The sequence below is a fragment of the Denticeps clupeoides genome, chromosome 3 (genome assembly GCF_900700375.1).
Source record: "Denticeps clupeoides chromosome 3, fDenClu1.1, whole genome shotgun sequence".
Classification (NCBI taxonomy): domain Eukaryota; kingdom Metazoa; phylum Chordata; class Actinopteri; order Clupeiformes; family Denticipitidae; genus Denticeps; species Denticeps clupeoides.
In genome coordinates this window covers 19,288,469-19,311,724 of record NC_041709.1, presented here as the reverse complement: position 1 = coordinate 19,311,724, position 23,256 = coordinate 19,288,469, and the positions used below count along the sequence as shown (strand labels likewise).

The following is a 23,256-nucleotide window of genomic DNA, read 5'->3' as shown; positions in this document are numbered from 1 at the left end:
AAATCTGGTAAAGCCAGATTAAAGCAGCACTGCAGATCTGCCAGAGAAAGTCTGAAAACACCAAAACTGCTTTACTTACTGCACTTTCCTGTGATCCAAAAACCATTAAAGGAGCTGTTTCATTAAGTTTTAAGGTTTTAAGAGCCGTTCTGATATCAGTGAGCAGTGCAGTGTGTCAGAATTAACTTTGATGAGCGTTGTTTGATTACCTGGTATGTAATAATAATGACATAATAATAAAAATTATTATGTGATTGTTTGTTCTGTTGAGAACAGAAACAGGATGATTCCTTTGCTGGATTTTCATTGACTCCAGTGGACTGAATTAAGATTGATCAGAGGGTGCTGAGCATTGAGTCCCGACAAACAAAAGCATTAAACATTGTAAAATTGTTCAGTTCCCGTCACAAAAAAACGAATATTAATGCTGTTTTAAAAGATTAAAACGTACAGTAGTCACCCACATGGGACTTTGTGTATGTTTGTGAGAGACATGTTTTGAACTGAGAGTATTTGTGGGAAGGGAAAAGGCTGGATTTTCTCACATGCGGTGTGTGTGTGTGTGTGTGTGTGTGTGAGTATTTTGAATGCAGGCAATAAAAATCCATGTAAACCAGTAAGGAGATTTTACTGCGTAAGCTTTTGTGTGTGTGTGTACATAGTGTTTCCAGAGAAATGTATAAACCTTACCAAAACCAGGGATTGTGTGGAAGGATGTTGGACAAATTCTTGGCCACTTTATAAATATTATGGCCCCTTAATGGCCCCTTACTCAGAAAAATCCTAGATCCACCACTGGGTGAAATTACTGTATTACCCTTTATTTCTCTCTCTCTCTCTCTCTCATACACATACAAACTCATTGAAGTCACAGTTAAACAGGCTTTTCAGTTTAATATTATCCTTTACTCTCAAGGTGAAATGACAGGCAATTATTGCATTGCAACATTTTGTACTGTTTAATGAGCAGGTCTACTTTCTGCCCAAGAATAAGATTTGTATTATATACTTGATTTTGTTTATTGTTTTACACCATCATATTTTTTGTACAAATCAGTGAAATGTAAGTGATTAGATGTATACTAGTACTTTGTTGGCAACAAGATGCCCTGGTGGACAAGCGATAAAAAAAATAACCCACAGGAAATGTGTATCAGGTATGTAAGCGTTTATTGTTCCCCAAGTGTCACGTATTGAGGCAACATGCAAACATTGTGACCTGCAGGTGAAAAAATGGCACTGCAGTACTGACCACAGCAGTCACACACATTTATAGGTTTATGCATATTATTGATCCAAACTCACACAGAGATCTCTTAGCTTCACCGAATGCTACAAGATGTTTTCCCATATCCACAGATGTCTCTATCAGGCTTTGAAGGTCTCTGATGTTCAATGATAAACCCATGAGAATTGACCTGAGCAAGGTCTTTTACAACCAGTTTGAGTCTAAAAACGTGAGGTAATCTAAGATCAATAAATGCCTGAAGTTTATAGTTATACTTTCACATATGAACCTGACATCCTTCTGCAATTATAACACACATTTCAATTACAGTACAGACTTGATTACCATGTAGAAAACAGTATAACAAACATTACAAAAATGATTGACAACACAACACAGCAATAAAAACAAGCAATAAGATCACAATATATTTCTCTGTAGCCCCAAATTTACACATAAAGTAGAAATCTTTAATCTCCAAGACCAGTTGGGCAGACAGGCTAATAAAATTATTTCTGCTGAGTCTCTAGCAGATTTTGACCACACTTTCAAAAATTTAAACACCTTTAAATCAGCACAAAAGGATTCACTGTATACAAGAAGACTTTAAACTACACATTTGTGAATGTGTTATTTGGCTTTTTCACAGAACCAGCATAGTGTGTGGAACTATTATGAATGTAATGTGGACCATAAAGGACCATATAGCACAATTTTAATAGTGATTATATTGGCCCTATCTTCTAATGGTTAAAAAGGTCCTATCAAATATATGACCTATATGACCTTTCAAAGACATACATTTTACACAAAGTCCTGTACACAGTGAATAGGCAGTTAAAGCACCAGATTTGTAAATCCGCAAGTTTATCAGATATACTGACAATTCTTTAGAAGGGATCCAACTATTTTCTTAACTCAAGCTACATGAGGGGCATTGTCATGGAGTTTTAGGTCTGAAGAAGAGTTCACTTGAGCCAGTACATCACTTACTTCATATAACTTCATTATCTGTGTCTTTGTTGTTACCTTATTTGGCAAGTGCTTGATTGTTTGGAACATTAATGTAGAAATGTCATACATAATTTAAAACAATTAGAAAATTAAAATTATATTGAACTGGCTCAAAAGCAAGACTGCTAACACAATGACTGGATGGATAAATAAACAGATTATAGTCTAAAATTATGCCTAGTGCACATAATCTTTTGATAATCTTATGGTTCCTATCAATGGCATAACCTGTTCAATACAATAATAATTTATCTGTAAAACAATTGGTTTGAAAGACATTAAGTTAATTATTATATAATATTAGTAGAACTTGTTTCCAGAATTATTAGGTTATGAGAACATTTTATCAAATAATATTAAAACGTGTTTCAAATGGATGCTTCAAACAATATAGTGAACATTCTCATAATATCATAGAAATTTATAGATAAACTAAGCATTGTTAGATGTTTGATAGAAGGAACTCCATAAAGTCAATGTATACCCTCTGTAATATAAATTGTCCAATAAAACCTTTGTGCCCCTGGCTGTGCGAGAGGATTATGACCTAGGAGTGACCGTCTGAGACACACCATCACATATACATAAAACTAACATGTACACAGGTAAGGTCATTGGCTCCACACAGACACCCACACCCATGCATGGACATCGCTTAGATGAGAGGAGGAGTCATTGGCATAAAAACACAACACACACATAATTATTATTATTTTCTGCTAGGGTTTCTATAAAACAATGAAGAATATATAACCCTTCTCTAGGTTCCAATTGCACTTTTAAGATTTTTTATTTTCAACATAATTGGAAATGTCCAATTAGTGTTCATTCTTCTCTTTCACCTGGTAGTACAAGCATTAGAATAATTTATTATAAAATCATTTACAGACAGAGAGAAATAAACAATACATTGAGCTTATTCTGCATGCTCCTGCTGAATCTACTAACTTATGCAAAATGAGCTCACCCAAACCACTGCTTCACTTTCTGTGCCAAAAAGATGACTGACGGATTCAGATGGAAGTGCTCTCTGACTGTGCACCCAGAGCTGCTAGGTGGGGTTTCCTCTAAAGAGTCTCTAGTGATGCCCCTCCCCATTTCCCCTGAGTTGTCTACATGTACTGCGACCTCACACGCCCCCCCAAAAAACACTTCCTGTTTCTGCAGTCCAATGAGAGGGTACAAAATTGGCGAGGAGGAAGCTTTATCCAATAGATTCTTGTGTTTGTAAGGGGAGGGTTTCCTTTTCCACTTCTGTTCCTTTAATAGGGTGCGTGGAAGATGCCGAAAGCCATCTGGTATACACTCGTATACACACTCTGCCTAGTGGAAGCACACCGGTCCGACCTCCAGGTGGTAATGTGAGATGGGAGTTGCCTCTGGCAGATTGTCAATATGAGTGACAGGTAGTAGGGCAGGGTCTGTCACTTCGAACAGAATACGGACCTGGTGCCATTGGCCATCCCTCTGCTGCAACATAAGAAGAAATATAGTAATAAATGATTAATGACTTGTAACAGATAGAAAGCAGATGTTTCCATGTCAACTGGACTCACCCAGCAGGTGTCTTCCAGAACAATAGGTTCTAGAGATGCTCCACCCCAACCCCTGAACCGAATTGCCTGCTGGGAAGGTGGAAGACTGTGGGTAGAGCTCCACATGGTAATGTTCAGACAGTGGATGGTGATGCTTTGCTCTGCCCCCAAACTCAATAGCTGCAGGAAGTTCATCTGGACACGCCCCACACTTATCTCAAACTGCCAAACAGACAAGAACACGGATCATTTTTGTGTGTCCACATTTCCTGGCTGTATTTGTCACATTGCCTAATGACTGTTCCCTGGCTGTCGTGATTGGTTAATCACCATACCTTGGCTGCTGAGATTGGTTTGAGGCATGTGTGTCCAGCCTTGCAGATGACCTGTATAGAGTCAGAGGAGCAGCCCAGATTTGGATCAATCCAGTAAGTGCCTGAAGGATGGAAAAGAGGTTTCAGATACATACATTTCATATACTTGTCACATGCATTTGTATGTGCGCATTGCTGACCATATGTGTTGTGTGTATGCTGGCAGTGGTGTAGGTCTCTGCAGATGCGAACAGGATTGCGCTCGCTTCCCTCAGGGTTCTGGAGACTCTGCATTGCAGACATGAGATCCTGCAAGGTCTGAAACAGACCCATGGCCTCATCTAACATCACTCCAGTCTGTGAGGTAGAGAAAACAAAAGGGAGTTAAATAATTTCATCCAATCTACTTCCAAATACATTATATGAACAAATGTATCTCTTAATTATTGTCTTTTTGTGTTTCCAGTCAAACCCATTGCCACAGGTGTCCATTTACACACATTTGTGAACCATAATTGGTCATGTGTTCAGTGATTTCAAGCATGGTACTGTAATAGGATGAAACCTTGGCAATAAGAATGTTCCTAAGATTTCAAGCCAGCTGGATATGATCCATGATCAACTGAATGTGGCATTGTTGGCCAGTGGAACAACATTTGGGAACAACAGCTACTGTTGTACAGCTACAACATCAGAAGACCATGTAAAGTCAGTGGGGTCAATGACTGTAAAGGTCCATGGTGCATAAAAGTCACCAACGCTGATTCCATAGCTGAAGGGCTCCAAACGTCCACTGGCATTAATATAAGCATAATGCTGTGCAGCAGACTCCCTGTTGGTGTAGTGATTAGGCTTCCCAATACGTAGTGTACATATCATATAAACTAACCCTAACCCTAACCCTAACCACAGACAAAAATGACCATATGAAATAAGGATAACTCAAATGAGACAAGTTCATCCTGGTAATTAACATATGCATATAAATTGATGTGGAGGTCATGTGTGCATATGCATCCCAGTTTTCCAGTCAATGTGAATTGTGGAAAAGGGTGATAAAGGGTATTTACATCCAATGTACTTGAGCATTACCTCTCTCTTGTGGGGAGAACGGGCATTGAGGATTTGCAAAGTATCAAGGTCATCCTGCATTTGGAAAATGAAAAAAATCTCTCAGAAAATATGTTCTTATTCAGGAAATAAAGAAATGGCAAAAACTAAGCCAATAACAAAAAACTACAACAACCTAAGTGAATGATGAAATACTCACAAATGACATAGGGACACTAGGAGGACCCTACAAAACACAGAGACAAAACAAACTGTTTATTATAAGTACCCTATACAACAATTGTACCTTTCAAAACCACATTTCAGCACTAAATTTAATACAGATTAAATGAGAAGACCTACAGGAGGCCCTGGTGGTCCACGGGGCCCTGCTGCTCCCTGCAAAACAGCGAAATAAAATTGGTTCACTTCATATTACTGGTTTACTTATTAACCAAATTTTTAAGCTAATTAATAAAGAGAACCGCTTATGCATTTCTCTATGCATCTGTAAGAGTAAAATAATTTACCCGTGGTCCCCGAACACCCTATAAAGCAAAACCAAGATTTAGAGCCATTAGTTTAGAAACACACAAATACACACACTGCCATGCAATAGCAGTACAAGTACAAGCACAAAGTACAGGGTGATAGTAGCATAGTGGGTAACACACTCGCCTATGAACCAGATCATCAGTAAACAACAGATTCTGACCTAACTACTTTTGAGGAATTAATATAAATCTTCTGTTTTGGCAAAACATTATCTGATAAAACTTTTCATTCAGATAGCCTTGAAAAGAAGTCATTCACTGGTGTGGACAGTTTGAGACAGTGTGGGCATAGTATGTACAGTTTCTCACAAAAGTGAGCATACACCTCAAACTTCTGTAATAATTTTATTGTATTTTTCCGTTGGGACAAAACTGAAGATACGATACTTTGATACAATGTAAAGTAGTCAGTGTACAGCTTGTAGAACCCTTCAAAATAACTAAACACACATCCATTAATGTCTAAATGGCTGGAAACTGCTGGAAACAGCTGGAAACGGAAAATAAGTACACCCCAAATGTAAATGCCCAAAATTGTACCAACTTTGCCATTTTCTCTCCCGGGTGTCAAGTCGGTCATTTGTGTTACAACATTAGTGTTACAAGGTCTCAGATAAAATTATAGAAGATGTGTGTGTCTAGCCTACAGTCAAGCATAGTGGTGGGAGTGTCATGGTTTTGGGCTGAAGATGAATGCCAGTATGTACTGTGACATACTGAAGCAGAGCATGATCCCCTCCATTCAGAAGCTGGGCCGCAGGGCAGCATTCCAACATGATAACGACCCCAAACACCACAGCCTGGCTAAAGACACTGAGAGTGAAGGTGCTGGACTGGCCAAGCATGTCTCCAGACCTAATCCCTACTGAACGTCTGTGGGGCATCTTCAAATGTAAGGCGGAGGAGCGCAAGGTCTCTAACATCCACCAGCTCTGTGATGTCATCATGGAGGAGAGGAAGAGGATTCCAGTGGCAGCTTGTGAAGCTCAGTGGTTCAGACGTTATTGGCTGTGTGTTTAGTTATTTTGAGAGGACAGCAAATTTACATTGTTATATGAGCTGTACACTGACTACCTTACATTGTATATTCCTCTCAAGTGTCATATCTTGTGTGGTCCCAATGAACAAGATAATAAAATATCTACAAAAATGTGAGGGGTGTACTCACTTTTGTGAGATACTGTAGTTGATTCCAGTATTTGTACATTTGTTTTATATGTTAAATCTTACATTTTCTCCTCTGTTTCCTTTGTCTCCTCTTGTGCCCTGGGGATAAAGGTCAAAGGTCAAACTAACAACATATAGAGGTACTCAAGTATTCAACAGTCATCAGGATAGGAAGATGTATCTGGACAGTCTATAAGGAGTGAAATTAGGTACTTACAGTGCCACCAACAGGACCCATGGGTCCCAAAGGTCCAGTCACTCCTCCTCTACCCTGAAGAAAAACAATGGCAGTTAATAATCACATTGAGGTGAACAGACACACCAGTACAGAAACTAAACAAGCTCACCATAGCACCATGAGGCCCTTTAGGGCCTTGAATCCCCTTCTGTCCAATGTCACCAGGAGGCCCCTAACACACAAAGACAAAAGCAATGTTTTTACAACCAATAACTCTGATCAAACAGAGTTCAATAGGTCAAATCCAAGTCTGATTTATTTCAGCTACATACAGTTTAGACATAGAACATAGTGAAACCAAACGTTTCTCTGGAACCTGGTGCTACACGTAACATTTAATCAAAGTTAAATGCTTACATAAAGTGCATATGTGCGACACAGACAAACTGGCTACATAATGTGCAAACATGTGTAATGTAAGTTATGGCTGATTGTTCTGAACAGCTAACCTGAAAAAGTCTTTTTACTGCTTTTATTCTACAGTGTAACTGTAAAGATGACGAAACTCTGTACCTTGGGTCCAAACATTCCAAAAACCCCTGGAAACCCAGGTTCACCCACATCTCCCTAAAAGATAAACATGTTCACTTACACAAGCACCAAAGCAACAAAAAAGATGAGTGTGTGTGTATTTGGCTGTAAATGTACGGTGAGTGCAGAGTGAATACATGTGAACTCACTGGCTGGCCTTTGGCTCCTCGGCTCCCCTGTGCCCCAGGTAGTCCCATCCCCCCCTTAAACCCTCTCTTCCCCAAGGGACCTGAATGGCCAGGCAGACCCCTCTCTCCCTGAATAAAATACAACACACACACTGCAATTCATCTGCATACTCACGTACACGGCTACTCGAAAACCCAGTTATTCCAACACATATCATGGATGCATTTAGATGAATAAAGACCACAGTATACAGTCACAAGTACAATAACAGGCACCTGGATGTCTTACCTTTAGCCCATGAGGACCGTGATCACCCCGCAAGCCTGGCTCACCCACTTTACCACGCCCACCAGCTTTGCCTGGAGGACCAAAGGCCCCATCAGCTCCGTGCTCTCCCTTTAACAAACATACCAAGAAACACAGGACTACTCACTGTATTTGCAATAGACTTAATAATTAATGTATTACTTCTTTACTGTGATTTAGTTCAAACGTCCACCATAAATAAAAGTGTATCATTATAATAAGATCTTCACAACCATTTTGTCTACCAGGCAGAATGTGGCACATTTAAAAATATAAAGTAGAAATATTCAGGCTTACTGGCATGCCTTTGCTCCCATCTTTTCCAGGAATCCCATCAATCCCAGGAATACCTTCTGGTCCCTGACGGCCCACTACTCCCCTTGGGCCAGGTAAACCCACAAAACCCTTAATAAACGAGATGAAAATAGGTGTTTGATTGCTATTTAAAGCATGTATTTGGGCATGGAACTAAGACTTAGTCTTATAACATTAATAACACAAAAAAAAGAAAAATCTAGATATTTGTCATAGCTTACTGGTGACCCTCGACTTCCATGCGCTCCTGTAGCACCTTGTTTTCCTTTTGGGCCCTGAACAGAAAAATGACACAACAGACACATAATACCCTCCAAAGATGAAAAATAAAAAAAGAAATTTAAAGCAACACATAGAAACAGAGAGACTCTCACCAGCTCTCCTTTAGATCCCTTGGGCCCTTGTGGACCACGAGGTCCAGGGTGACCCTGTGTGACATTTAAACAACACAAACATCATGAAATATTTTTGATGTTTATATGTATGTATATTTCTCTGATGTGTGTGTGCATGCTGCTCACAGGTAAGCCAGGAGCTCCAGCTGTTCCTCTTTCCCCATCAACACCCTGCTGACCCTGAGAAACACAATGCACATGAGTGTGTTAGTGTTTCTAATGTCAAATGCTGCGTGTGTTTATACTGTAATACAAGTCATTCTGACATTCCGCATGAAGCCAACAAGATTCATGTAGCATTTATCCACAGTGACAGGGGGCAATAATCTTATTGTTATAACAATTAAAATATTTTTCAAATATCATTGTCTAAACAGCCTACAGTGGTCTCTTGTGGCCAGGAATGGTTTTGCCATTATAAATGGAATTTTGGGCTTCTGTATGTTGTCTGCTCCAAGTTCCACACACACACACACACACATACATACACATACACATACACATACACACACACACACACACACACACACATATATATATATGAGAGATATAGCATCATTGATCCATAATGCCCTGTACTTGTACATGTGTAATGACAATAAAGTTGAATCTAATCTAAAAAAATCTAATCTAGATATGTTTTCTGCTCACCTTGTAACCTGGATCTCCAGAATCCCCTCTATCCCCTCTGTCTCCAGTGCGACCCTGAACAGAAAAAAAGATCATGCACTCTTAAAGGTTAAGAGACACGGGCAGATTTAAAAAAAGGATGCTGCATGAGAAACTCACTCTGTGTCCTGTTGGACCAGAAGCCCCCTCCACTTTCCCATCATCCCCCTGCTCACCCTGGATTTAGGAAGAGAATAATGGGTAAAATTACAAGAAAACCATAATGAGACCAGACATGCACTGTGTGTTTGGTGGTAGAGGTTGTGTGAGTTGTAAACAGTGCTGCGGGAAGTATCACATTTTACGGATTTATTGAACATTTAAAATTTTACAGGTCAAATACCAGATCTTAACCCAGATTATCTGCAGAAATCCACACTCATGTACAGCAAAGATCAAAGCCAATGCACAACGCAGGAATTCAGACTCATGCAGATTGTTTATAATCAAGACCACGCTTGGTTCAGTTCAAACAAGTGTGTGTCAGAGGTCAGAGTTCATTTTAAGGTTAAACAGGGATTATAATATGGGTATACACATGTATGTGAGAGAATAATTGTGTGTGTGTGTAGGGTGTGTACCTTTTCACCTTTAGGTCCCGAAGATCCTATGGGGCCCTGTGGTCCTGGATGACCCTTGGTAAAAAAAAAAAAAAAAAAGTAAAAAGTCAACACATAAAAGGCATAGCCTGTTTGCCTGACTGCATGTATGTGCATGTCTTTGTCTGAATAGTTATCATTCGTAAATGTTGTTCATGGCTACATCAAGAACAAATGACAGACCCTCTTACCTCATAGCCCTTTAAGCCTGGTTCCCCCTGTTGGCCCATTCTCCCTGGTGTACCCTGAACAACATATCACATTATTCTCTGAGGAGTATGAAAAAAGCAATGAATGCGTATATAACAGTCTTTCTTTCACTAACCACATGTCCTAAGGTTCCCCTTGATCCCTTTGGTCCAAGAAATCCGTCAATTCCTCTTTTACCCATCGTTCCAGTTTCACCCAAATGACCTTGATGACCTTTAGCCCCCTGAAAGAAATTATTCTTTTAACAACAATAAACATACTCTGCCAAAAATGAAATGCAAGTATGTAAATAGGTATTCTAATTCTGTTGGCCTATCTTAAAACAAACTGAATAGCCCAGATAAATAAAATAAAAAAAACACTGTCTCATGAAGACCTAAGACTGGGAGCATGAGGAGCAGTGCATGGTGGAGGGGGAAGGGCCCTGCTTGTGACTGGTAAGTGCACAGAGGTTCTAATGAGCGAAACCGAGAGACCCATGGGTGAGAGCTCTGAGCTTACGAAGCTGTGGTGGCTGGGGCTTGGACAGGTATAAGAGTCATAACAGACAGAATCAGGAGGCATTGTTGTAGTTCTCGAGATCTGTCTTTTTTTGGGTCTTGGTCTTGGACATAGCAGTCTCGATGGGATGGGTGAAAATGCCAAAATAGAGCATCCTCACAGAACAGTATCATTATTTATTACGCATCTCAATTTAAATGCAACCGGTCAGGTTTTCTATCTCCCATTTGTGAGGTGTGCCATCACAAATGGAGGCAATGCTGCAGAGCGAGGAGGCGGCGGGGTGCTGGGACAACGTCTACATTCACCAGGCATCTGGAGAGAAAGCACCATGAAAAGTAATATAACTAACTACAACTACAGCTCTGTGTTTCTTCTTCTCAAACAATGAGGTAAAAAACTCCTCAATCTAGCAAAAATACTTTGTGTTTCGCAAGCAGCTAGCTCACTACCCCTTAAGTACCATGAAAAGTAGCATGAACAGATGTAAATTAATTTAGAGTATATTTTTTAAATAACTTTTAAATAACTTCATGGTACTTTAGGGTCTCTGTATACTAGCCTTTGTGAAGTCCGTAGATCGGTGAACCAGCACTGCCTTACAGATGTTAATTTGACAAATTGGCTAGAAGAAAGTATATTTAATAGTGTCAGTGATCATTTGAGAGCCAAATTTCCATTGTCTTCAATTTAAAGCAAGAGATCATTACATATCCATATTCATATCTTACCCAAGGCCTCTGTCCCTGGTATAAGAGACTTAATATGAATATCTTTCTGGTAACATCCCATCTCTTTCCCTTGATAAAATGGTTATAGGAGAGGATTGCTGAGGGTAGTGGTGGCCTAGCAGGTAAGGAAGTGGACCCATAATTGGTTGGTGGTTCTAATCTCAAGCCACCAAGGTGCCATTGAGCACAGTACCATCCCGACACACTGCTCCCCAGGTGCCTGTCATGGCTGCCCACTGCTCCCTCAGGGGATGGGTTAAAAGCAGAGACCACATTTCACTGTGTGCACTTGGTGCTGTGATGTGGTGTGTTACATGTGACAATCACTAAAATCATAATATTTTAAAAAGATTAAAGAACAATATTTTCTGTCAGGCCTCATGACTATGAAAAATTTGGGAAATTTTAAATAAAACATATAGACAAAATCATTGAAAAGATAACATAAATTAGATTTAATAAGTAATTACACTTTACAGCAACACCTTTTTTCTGTAATGTTGATCTGAGTAATGTGAAATCGATTATAACCCTAGTCTGTTTTCGGTCTTGGTCTTGGTCTTGACCAGCCTAGTGAGTGTCTTGGTCGCAGTCTCGGTCTTGGTACCCTCAAGTCTTGGCATTGTCTTGGTCTTGATACAGTCTGGTCTCATCAAGGTCTTGCTTTCAGTTTAGGTGGTATCACAGAGAGTAAAACTAACTGTGAACAAGTGAGGACAAGCATTCATGGCATGTTTTTGTAGTGGTGGTCTTCTTTGATTGTTGCTGGAGTGGCGGCATCTGGAATTCAGCAGGGACTATGATTGGACCCCCTACCCTAGGGCCAGCTCCAGTTGGCCCAGCTACATCAGGTCAGGAGTCGTAAAAATGCCTGAATGAGTGCCAGGTCGTAGCGGCTGGCAGAACCTAGGTGCTTTCCAGATGAAGGAGTTGTGGAACACTGGGCAGCCCCATATGGTGATGGGAATGGACAAGAGGTAGATAACAGGGTGCAAAACCACCCAGAACGGCCCCACCAATTGGGGGCCCTTATTTGAAGGCTTTGGGAGGCCCTTGGTGGACACCCACATTTAGGTACCCAGGTGATACACCAGTGTGGGTTGCCACTGCTGATCTACATTGTGCTTCATGGATGTAGGGGCCCCCAGCGTGCCAGCTCCCAAGTCCACTAGATTGAGAGCAGACAACTGTTGATGGAGGGGATGAATCCATCAGCTGGGTCAACAAGGAACCAGGAGGGGTTGTGGCTGGTGAACGCCTCAAAGGGGGAGAGGCCAATGGATGATGTAATGAGCAGGTTGTGAGCTAGTTCCGCCAGGAGGAGGTGGTTTGCCCAGAAGGTGGGTCTGGTTGAGCATTGATGGTATTTCTCCAGCTCCTGGTCGGCCCAATCATTCTGCTTGTTGCAGTGCGGGTGATTTCCAATGGTGAACCCCAGCTATTGCCAGAATTGACACCAGAACCCAGCTATTAACTGTGGCCCATGGTTGGACAGGAGGACCTCTGGGGGCCAGTGAGGTCAAACCACCTCTCTATTCGCTGTCTGGGCTGCTGTCGGCAGTCTTAGTGCATCAATCCACCAATCCACCATGATTACCATCAGTCCAGTGGATGGGTGCAGGCCTGTGACAAATAGACTATGTTAGGGGGAGTGTCTGGAGGAGCTGAGGATCAGGGTGGACCAGGGTGGGTGGCACGGTGAATCTTCACTTCATCTGGTCAAATGCATCCTGGGCTGCCAAGGACCAGTGCAGCTTGATTGATTTCCCCTCAACAGTGCAGCTCCTCCAGATGAATTGCCAGTAAATATTGACAATTACATGCTGTAGATACTTGATTGTAGTAGGGGGCAGCCAATAGACCATTGAAGGAACCTTTGCAGGGTTCTTGACCAGGCCCTGGGGGCTCAGAGTGAAGCAAAGAAATCAGGGCTCGGTGGTGTGGAAAGTACATGTCCAATTTCACAAAGAGGCCAATTTCAGTCAGGGAGCTGGCAGAGGACTTGACACACATGGAATACGTGAGTAGTAAGGTGAGCAGAGAAGATTAGACACATAAACAAAGTGGTCCTGCTCCTGCAGGACGTCATTGACAAAAGCCTGGTAGACAGTAGTGCTATTGGAGAGGCCAAAGGGCATGACCAGATATTCGTCGTGACCACTGGAGGTGATGAATCCCGTCTTCCACTCATCCACCTCGCAGATGTGGATGGAAGTGATCAGCATTGCGCAGATCCAGTTTAGTGCTCCAGCAAGTCGGTTGAAGGCTGTGCTAAGGAGAAGCACAGGGTAATTACTTTTTCCCCATGATCTGGATCAATTTGTAGGGCTGGCATCTTTTTTCCCCTGAAGCTGTTTGTGTGCTGAAATCTGTGATGAACTCCTCCACAGAAGTGCAGAGAGGATAATTTAGTTCCAGCATGGCGATGGCCCAGTCCAGGGCTCAGTGTGTGACAATAAGGGCCAGGCCTGCTTCCATGTCCAGGAACTGGCTTGTTAGCAGGCGAAGAATCAGACGGCATTGTGCCAAAAATCCACAGTAATTGTCTGGGTCCCCATCGAACATGGCGGGGTGGGGGTAGTCCTACAACCATGTCGCTTGAGTCAGCAGTGTGATCTTGGAAGAGAAGCATCAGTTATGCCATGCTCTTTCCCATGCCATGCAGACAGCACATGTCCTTCAGCTTGGCGATGTCTGCTGCACACACATTTGGCTTGTGCACAGTTGCAGAGGGGCATGAAAACTGGGAGAAAACGTGAGACTGGAAGAATGGGGAGCAATGCATGGTGGAGGGGGAAGGGCTGTGCTTGTGCCTGGTGCAAAGAGGCTGAGCTCCGGGCTCCATTGGGTGGGTGTGCCATGTCCTGAGGCAAACGCGATATGGCTTCTGATGCCGTGGGGGCTGGGGTGAAAGTCGGACAGGTACGACAGGCAGAAAAAAGATGCTGAGCACAGAATAATCTGGGGCAGGCAAGAACGTACCAGGTGGTCAGTCAAAGCCCTGCCACAACCTTGGCATAACAATAGACAACCAACTCTCCTTCTCGACTCACATCAGCAACCTTTTCCGCTCATGTAGATTCCTTCTCTACAATATCAGACGAATCCGCCCTTATCTGTCAACACAGGCCACCCAGATACTGGTTCAGTCCTTAGTAATCTCAAGACTGGACTACTGCAACTCCCTCCTAACTGGTCTACCACTATGTACCATCCGACCTCTACAACTCATACAAAATGCAGCAGCACGACTGATCTTCAACCTTCCCAAATTCTCCCACACCCCCCTCTGCTACGTTCCCTCCACTGGCTCCCAGTAGCTGCACGCATCAGATTCAAAATACTGATGCTGGCCTTCAAAACCAAACATGGAGTAGCACCATCCTACCTCACAGCCCTTATTACACCCCGCACTGCACCTCGTTTACTCCGAGCCTCCAGTACTGCTCGCCTGGTCCCTCCATCTCTAAAGGTAAAAGGAAAACATTCATCTAGACTCTTCTCCGTCTTGGCCCCTCGGTGGTGGAATGAACTTCCCCTCGAGGTCAGAACAGCTCAGTCACTGAGCACCTTCAAACAGCAGCTCAAGACCTTCCTCTTTAAAGAATATTTAGATTAACTTGTAAACTTCTTATTGTCGAACTTGTGTACAGAATCTACAACAGAGTGAATAAAAAGATTGTATTCATAGTTGGGGGTCCTAGTCAACCGGAATTGATCTCTTCATCGATGGTAACTTGAAAGCATGTTGTAAGTCGCTCTGGATAAGGGCGTCTGCCAAATGCCGTAAATGTAAATGTCAAAGCAGAATCACAGTGCAGAGAGAAGAGTCAGAGCCATGTCCTGCTGTGAAGCAGTCCAATTTCAGGAATGAGTGGTGGTCCGAGAGAGAAAGCAGGGTCAGCAACAGTCAAGCAGTCAGAAAATTGCCAGTAGCACAGAGAAAAAACTAACTATGACTAGAGTCCTCGCCATGTTTTTGAAGTGGTCGTTTTTAATGGTGGTCACTGGGGTATGGGGTTCCATGGGGAGCATCCATGGCACGGGGAGAAGGTGCTGCAGCGACCATGACATACACACAAAAACATCCCATCTGATGCTCTGATTCATTCAATCATTTAACAATTCAAATTCAGAGTTTGTGGTGGCAGTGAAGGAATAATGTGGATTAAGGTAAATAGGATTCAGTTTAGGATTCAGAAGTAATGTGTTACACGGTAAGAGCTAAAAAAAAAAAAAAAAAAAGTTTTAGACTCACTTTTGAACCTGGTTTGCCTCTATCCCCCATTTTCGCTGGTTTACCTTCAGGGCCCTAAAATGAAAGGAATGCATTAGTGAGGACATATACATTATACATAGTTTTAATTTACTTTTTATGCAGTTTTGTGTAACATTACTCTTATTCCAGTGAGTCCAGGGTCGCCTGGTGGTCCTTCTTTCCCTTTAAGTCCTGGTTCTCCTCTCTCACCTTGTGAACCCTCTGTTCCCATATCTCCTTTTTCCCCCTGAGCATATACAAAGAAAGAGAGAGACAGAGAGTGAGAACAAGTTCAGGCCTGGGACAATATGCATAGAACAGCTCCAACACAATCTTCCACAACAGAATGTTCAGGACTGTGGACAGCAGCCACCTGTAGATGGATAGAAGCACCTATTTGCTCTCTGTGCACCTGCACTGTATTTCAAGAATATCAGTTTCAGTATTGGGCAGTAGCATGTTAAGGTACTGTCATTCCTTGTGAAAGTCATTAGAATATACAAACATGCAGCAGGTCAGGGCAGTACTATCGAACAAGCTCAACACAAGGACTAATACATCAGTATAATGATATTCATTACATATTGCGCTTTATATTTATTAATTCTTAAAAGTTATTAGGAAAAATTATATCACAAACTCACAAAAATGGAGGACCCAAGTGTTCCCCAGAGAACATGATCCTAAGCATAACACTGCCTTCATCAGTTTGCACTCTTCCTATAGCATAATTCAGACGTGATCATATAAAAACCCCACAACCTTGCTTCTCAAACTACTGTACGCATACCACTCGGTAACTGGGGGTCTCTGAGATTATTGTAAATTGAAAGTGAAAGTGAAGAGGGTGAAGCGCCTTCTTGATCGCAGTACCTCCCCTACCAGATAAGTGTTGACAGCTGCTGTTATTAGTTATTATTCTTGTAGTAGTTAATATCTACACTTTCTGAGGCTTTGCATATTAACAGCGGATGAAAGTCAATAATAAATAATATTTATATTTGGAATAAACGTTCCTTGTGTAAAACTAGTTAAAAAGGCGAATATACATTAATGCCAGTTTTAACGGTGCTACATGGCGGGCAAAACATATTGTGAAATGGTGAAAACATCTGCCTTACAACACTTGCTATTTATGAGATGCTTAAATCCAGATGTACTAACAATATAATCTTTGTCCATTTCACTTAGGCCCTTGTACTTTTGAACATCTTCTACTTTTTTCTACTTAGGCCCTTCTACTTTTGAACATCAAAAACTTTCTGACCTTGACTCCATCTGGCCCAATCAATCCAGAATCCCCCTCTGGTCCCAAGTCTCCCTAAAATACAAAAAGATACTGAGAATTTAGATATGCTAACATCACTTTATAAGGCTTGAGAAACAATATTGAACATTTTTTAACTGACCCTGGGACCAGTTAATCCTGGCTCTCCTGGATCCCCCATAGTACCAAGAGATCCCTGAGGAAAAAAAAGGTGTCTTTACCTACTACATTTTACAAGGTACTTTCCACACCTAAACATAAACACTCACCTTCTCCCCAGATTCGCCTGGTAGACCCAAATCCCCAACCTTTCCTGGAGGACCCTAAGAAAAACCCGGACCACTATGAAGGTTTTCTATGTGTGATACAGTGTGTGAGACTGTATGTGTTTAGAAGATTGAGTGTGAGTTGAGATTATTAGCATGTCAGTATTATATATAGCACTTGTCTCACCATTAGTCCAATATCTCCAAGAAGTCCAACTGTTCCTGGAGGTCCTGGAGGTCCCTGGGACCCACACAAATTACTAAATTATTTCAATCACCTGTTATGAGTTACAATGCACTGACATTACAAAAATCTAAAAGTTAGGATTATGCAAAATGTAAAATGAGAATAAAATGGGCCCTAGGAGATAGAAATAAAGAGCATGCATACGTCCTCACCGGCTCCCCTGGTACACCTTTATCACCTTGAGAACCAGATGGACCTGGAGTACCCTGCAAACACACACAAGACACATTATGTAGAACCATGGAAAGACATGACACCAGATCCTGATACTTGGAGGAAATTAATTTCAGCTTGTTTTGTTCCATCTGATGACCTATAAAAAATGCATCTCATTACTAAGGTGCCAAATAAGCAATATCTCATGTTTGGGTAAAACCAAAGAGCTCTCAAGACCTTCACAACCTTATTGTTGCATACTGATGGTATTGGTTACAAAAAATGTCTAAACTACTGAAGGTTCCAGTGAGGACTGTTGTGGCCATAATATAGACATTGAAAGAGAATAATTTCACCATAAACTGTCCACGACCAGGTGCTCTCCACAAGATTTCAAACAGAGGAGTGTAATGAATTATCAGAAGATTGGTCAGATGAGACTAAAATGTAACTTTAATATGCCATAATATACACCGTATTTGGAGGTCAAAAAGAACTGCCTATTGCACTGAGCAATACCTTATACATATAAATATTAAATACTCATATTTGCTACAAGAGGTGTTTGTGTTGCACAACTGTAGATTTCAATCTCAGTTGGGTCTCTCTAAGACATGTCTATGTAGACATCTTCTCCTGTTGAAGTTCTACAGGTGAACTATAGTGTCAGTCATCACATATTGCATTACAGCATCGTACAGCATGGCTGCACCACAGAAAACAGCCTGAATCACTGGTAACCATTTGGAACTATATTTGTGCAGTACAGCTTCTGCCAGTCCTCAGTATATTATCCAATATGTATTCTTGTCACTGGCAGTATTGTCTTGAAATCAATAATTTATTGACCCATGGAGGTCTGGATTTGGAGTCACACTACAGGCTGATCCAAATTTAATATCCTTAAAATAAGTTAAAATGATGCTCAGTAGTGTGTGTGGCCTCCACGTGCCTGTATGACTTCCCTACAACGCCTGGACATGCTGATGAAGTGGCGGATGGTCTCCTGAGGGATCTCCTCCTAGACCTGGACTAAAGCATCCACCAACTCCTGGACAGTCTGTGGTTGGTGGATGGAGCAAGACATGATGTCCCAGATGTGCTCAACTGGATTCAGGTCTGGGAAACGGACGGGCCAGTCCATAGAAACAATGCCTTCATCTTGCAGGAACTGCTGACACAATTCAGCCACGTGAGGTCTAGCATCGTCTTGCATTAGGAGGAACCCAGGGTCAATCGCACCAGTATATGGTCTGAGGATCTCATCTTGGTACCTAACGGCAGTCAGGTTACCTCTGGCAAGCGCATGGATGGCTGTGCGGCACCCCACACCGGTACAGACCCACTGCCAAACCGGTCATGCTGGAGGATGTTGCAGGCAGCAGAATATTCTCCACAGCATCTCCAGACTCTATCAAATGTGTGAACTTTCATTTGTGAGTAGCACACGGTGCCGGTGGCAAATTTGCCAATCTTGGTGTTCTCTGGCAAATGCCAAATGTCCTGCATGGTGTTGGGCTGTAAGCACAACCCCCACCTGTGGATGTTGGGCCCTCATTCCACCATCATGGAGTCTGTGTCTGACCGTTTGAGCAGACACGTGTCCATTTGTGACCTGCTGGAGGTCAATTTGCAGGGCTCTGCCAGTGCTCCTCCTTGCACAAAGGCAGAGGAAGTGGTCCTTCTGCTGGGTTGTTCCCCTCCTACGGCGTCCTCCACGTCTCCTTGTGCACTGGCAAACCTGTCTTGCTAATTGCCTATAATTTCCACCTGTTGTCTGCTCCATTTACACAACAGCATGTGAAACTGATTGTCAATCAGTGTTGCTTCCTAGTTGGACAATTTAATTTCACAGAAGTATGATTGACTTGGAGTTACATTGTGTTGTTTAAGTGTTTGCTCTATATTCCTACATGAATATTCATTCATAATGGATATGAATGGAAAATCTGAGGGAGACCAAGCATAATATTCTAACACTATAATATAACACTGCACATCATCTGAATTACATTATTGTTGTAATGCTGCTGTTATTGTTCTCTCAATATCATATTATTGCACATCTTAATATTTTTTTCTACCTGTAACAGAACCTACCATAAAACCAACAAGGCCTTTCTCTCCAGGCTCTCCGATTTTTCCCTGCAGATAAAAAGTAGAATGGTTAGTTGTTATATAGAACCATCGGGCCTGAAAGAAACCTGGAAGGGCCTTCACCTCATTGCCTGGGAGTCCAATTTTCCCTGGTGGACCATCAGGACCCTGTCAGAAGAGCAGAGAGAGTAGGGTGATGAAGTTCCTGTGCCTTTAGTTGAATTTGCTTGAATAAGCAATTTGAATAAGCTTGAATAAGCAACACATGTGACAACGTGACCCTTTGACCCTGACCTTCTTTCCTTCCCCACCTCGCTCCCCAACCAGGCCATCGGGTCCTCGTGCACCCTAGAACACACACACATGCACAGACACACATATTACAGTATTTATTTAGCGAATTATTAAATTAATTGTGAAGACAAATTATGACTTCTTCTGAAGTCACATCTAAATACATCCAACAAACACACCCGTCTGCCTTTATGCCCTCTACTGCCAGTGGGCCCACGAGAACCAGGAGGACCCTAAATGAGACAGAGTGAAAAGGGAGAGTAATTGAGTTATTTATTTATTTTTTACCCTCATCATACAAACACACCAAGCAACAACTAATGTAAAGTATAAATCAGTCAACAGATGCTCCACCTCATCATTTCATAACCTGTTCAGTCCTTCAGTTGTGCCACTCAGCACTAAACTCCCTGTTGCCTCTGTGAATGTTCTGCACATGCTTCTAGCAATCAGCAAGATACATACACAGCAGTGGGGTGTGGGGAAACGCACACAGGTCTGAGTGGCAGGTGCGTAACGCAGTAACAGCAGGACATCTCATTTGTTTTTGCTTCTTTAAAACTAGCATTTTTGTCCCAGTTAACACAGTTGCCATGACAGCTGGTGAAACAGACACAAACACACCATCAAAACCCTAGTTTATGTAGGTGGTATTCAACTTACGCGATTTCCTGGGTGTCCTGAGGGTCCGGCTTCTCCTGGCACACCTGAGTGACCCTATAAAGGGGGGGGCGGCATTATTTGGTTAGAGGGATTTGGTGATCTAATAAAAGCCCAAAAATCTGACACACACACACACACACACACACACACACACACACACACAGGGAAACACAAAAATACAAAATATTTGGTACCGTTGAACCTTTTTCTCCTGGTGGGCCTGGTAAACCTGTCTCACCACGATCGCCCTGTAAACACATTCTTGGATTATTTTATTGGGCACAATTACCAACATTACCAGCATCTTAATACTAACTAAATTAGTAAAGTTTTCACTATATTCAATAGTTTTTCATGCACTGTATAATCTAAATATTTTTTAAAATCTAGTTGAAACTAAAGTCTAATAACAAAGCAGGATGCCAGCGAATGTCACCTTTTCTCCTGCAAGGCCCATCTCTCCAATTGGCCCAAAGAAGCCAATCAGCCCCTGGGAAAAGCACAGAACAAACACATCTTACTATACTACACATTGTGTATGTGTGTTTAAGGTAAGAGCAACTCATACCTTTTCACCCATTGACCCAGCCTTTCCCGTAATCCCAGTTTCACCCTGAGAAAATAAAAAAACACCTTACATGAGTAGGATGCCCATGGGAGTGGATATGTTTTGTACCTGGAAACCGAAAGAGAGGAAGTCCTCATTATTTTGCCGATTTTCACTGGGGATAATAATTAATACCAATAACTCAAAAGAAGCAAAGCCTTTGTGGGATTTAGGCCAGGCCTATATTTATAGAGCCAATATTTTATCAGAACTCTCACCCCTTAAAGTGCAAATATTACAACCTATAGTGTAAAAACTTAGTGGGGTGTGAGGTGGTTGTAGCTTAGTGGGTAACACACTCGACTATGAACCCGATGACCCAGGTTAAAATCCCACATAGTACCATTGTGTCCCTGAGCAAGACACTTAACCCTGAGTGTCTCCAGGGGGAGACTGTCCCTGGAAGTCGCTCTGGATAAGGGCGTCTGATAAATGCTGTAAATGTAAATGTAAAACTGCCTTACTAATAAGTCCAAATCAGCCTTCACAAGTTTCAGCTCAAAATGAAAGAGCCTGGCTATATAAAAGTTTTGATAATATTCATACGTCCTTTACAAATATATTTATGACCTTGTATAACAACAAGAATAAAGAAAACAATTGAGAGGTGTTGTTTTAATTGGTGGGCACTACTGGTGCTAATAGCCCAGATGTTGGGAAATTTAAATTTATTGTATCTATCATAAGTATATGCTATGCTACTTATGAGAATTGTTTTTGCATAATCAATTGTGACAGAGTGATTACGGTAACCTTGATAGGAACTGATGTGTTCAGAGCTTCATATATTTCATTGGTTAAAACAAAAGAACACGTCTCTCTCGGTCTTATTATGTAACGTTCACTGCTGCTGAATGTGCTTGCGCAGAATATGATTGGATAGTTGGAGGATTGTTGGCAATTCCACCATGCTTACACAGAGCACCAGTTTAAACAATGTACTTAAACATGTTATTATGGTTCATAAGCTATGTAGTTTATATAGTATGGGCATAAGTAGACCAATAACAATGACAGCAATAAAAAAAATAATAATAATAATAAATAATTAGTCTCATGTCGGAGGCACAGACTGCCCATCCCTGGATATTCATAGGACAGAACCGTATAAAGTTGAAAAGGTAGATATGACGCCTTTATAGAATTTATGGATGCTTGAGCAGCGTAAAAGACAGAATCAGTGCCAGAACTCTGAATAATAACTGGTTGTGTGTGATCACCTTGTCTCCCTCTGGCCCATGTTTCCCAGGAAAACCCTTTCTGCCTATTAGACCCTGGGGACAGACGCAGAATGTTAGTGCAACCCATAAGCAAGGAGACACAAGCTTTTAGCACTTTGTTAGCACTAGTTTTTTTTAAATCTACTTTCCTATAAGACATACAAAACTGACAGAGAAATCAAAAATGTTCTCCAAACCTAGAGGAACATAGTCTGTGTCTGTGTGTTTCACAATGAGGCAATGTTCAAAAGCTTAGTGAGTTGAACTGAGCTGGCACCCATGATGCTTTGGGGTAAATACAGGCCAGTGAACTCTGAACTTTCCCAGAGACCTGCGACAGACCCTAGCCTGAGTGCAAACAGTCTCTCTGACTCACACACACACACACGCATGCACAATTCAGACCATTCAAATCTCATAAATGTCAAGCAATCAAACATTTTTATAGTGTGTGTGCTTGTGTATGAGGGAGTTTTACAAACAGTCTTATGTTTATGTTTCATACCAAAAGGATTATTGGAAAGTGGATGTATGTGTAATAGAGATGTAAATGTGTCTGGAGCAGAGCTTTAACTTGTTATTTAATGAAATCATCCGTGCCCTGAGTAAACTTTCAAGTTTGGGCTGTGGCCCCTCGGCCTGACCTCTGGTGGTCAGTTATAACAACTACACTAAAGGGAGACATGCATCCTGAC

The 23,256-nt window shown here is 41.7% G+C and overlaps 1 protein-coding gene across 2 annotated transcripts in view; it reads right to left on the bottom strand.

Moving 5' to 3' along the window:
- Positions 1-1,153: 1,153 nt before the first annotated feature.
- col27a1a (collagen, type XXVII, alpha 1a) overlaps positions 1,154-23,256 on the bottom strand; it is a 43,583-nt gene continuing 21,480 nt past the window's right edge. For both annotated transcript variants that reach the window (XM_028974622.1, XM_028974623.1), the window contains exons 23-61: positions 22,562-22,615; positions 21,303-21,347; positions 21,171-21,224; positions 20,929-20,982; positions 20,735-20,788; positions 20,251-20,304; positions 20,072-20,125; positions 19,901-19,945; positions 19,781-19,825; positions 17,677-17,730; positions 17,465-17,518; positions 17,281-17,334; positions 17,154-17,207; positions 17,012-17,065; positions 15,884-15,991; positions 15,745-15,798; positions 10,370-10,477; positions 10,236-10,289; positions 10,027-10,080; positions 9,566-9,622; positions 9,428-9,481; positions 8,903-8,956; positions 8,756-8,809; positions 8,603-8,656; positions 8,364-8,471; positions 8,049-8,156; positions 7,781-7,888; positions 7,614-7,667; positions 7,210-7,272; positions 7,080-7,133; positions 6,926-6,961; positions 5,672-5,689; positions 5,505-5,540; positions 5,362-5,388; positions 5,184-5,237; positions 4,292-4,448; positions 4,113-4,213; positions 3,799-3,999; positions 1,154-3,712 (exon numbers count right to left, since the gene is read on the bottom strand). In XM_028974622.1, the coding sequence (XP_028830455.1) occupies positions 3,566-3,712; positions 3,799-3,999; positions 4,113-4,213; positions 4,292-4,448; positions 5,184-5,237; positions 5,362-5,388; positions 5,505-5,540; positions 5,672-5,689; positions 6,926-6,961; positions 7,080-7,133; positions 7,210-7,272; positions 7,614-7,667; positions 7,781-7,888; positions 8,049-8,156; positions 8,364-8,471; positions 8,603-8,656; positions 8,756-8,809; positions 8,903-8,956; positions 9,428-9,481; positions 9,566-9,622; positions 10,027-10,080; positions 10,236-10,289; positions 10,370-10,477; positions 15,745-15,798; positions 15,884-15,991; positions 17,012-17,065; positions 17,154-17,207; positions 17,281-17,334; positions 17,465-17,518; positions 17,677-17,730; positions 19,781-19,825; positions 19,901-19,945; positions 20,072-20,125; positions 20,251-20,304; positions 20,735-20,788; positions 20,929-20,982; positions 21,171-21,224; positions 21,303-21,347; positions 22,562-22,615 (2,652 nt within the window). In that variant the 3' untranslated portion in view covers positions 1,154-3,565. The remainder of the gene's footprint in view (positions 3,713-3,798; positions 4,000-4,112; positions 4,214-4,291; positions 4,449-5,183; positions 5,238-5,361; positions 5,389-5,504; positions 5,541-5,671; positions 5,690-6,925; positions 6,962-7,079; positions 7,134-7,209; positions 7,273-7,613; positions 7,668-7,780; positions 7,889-8,048; positions 8,157-8,363; positions 8,472-8,602; positions 8,657-8,755; positions 8,810-8,902; positions 8,957-9,427; positions 9,482-9,565; positions 9,623-10,026; positions 10,081-10,235; positions 10,290-10,369; positions 10,478-15,744; positions 15,799-15,883; positions 15,992-17,011; positions 17,066-17,153; positions 17,208-17,280; positions 17,335-17,464; positions 17,519-17,676; positions 17,731-19,780; positions 19,826-19,900; positions 19,946-20,071; positions 20,126-20,250; positions 20,305-20,734; positions 20,789-20,928; positions 20,983-21,170; positions 21,225-21,302; positions 21,348-22,561; positions 22,616-23,256) is intronic.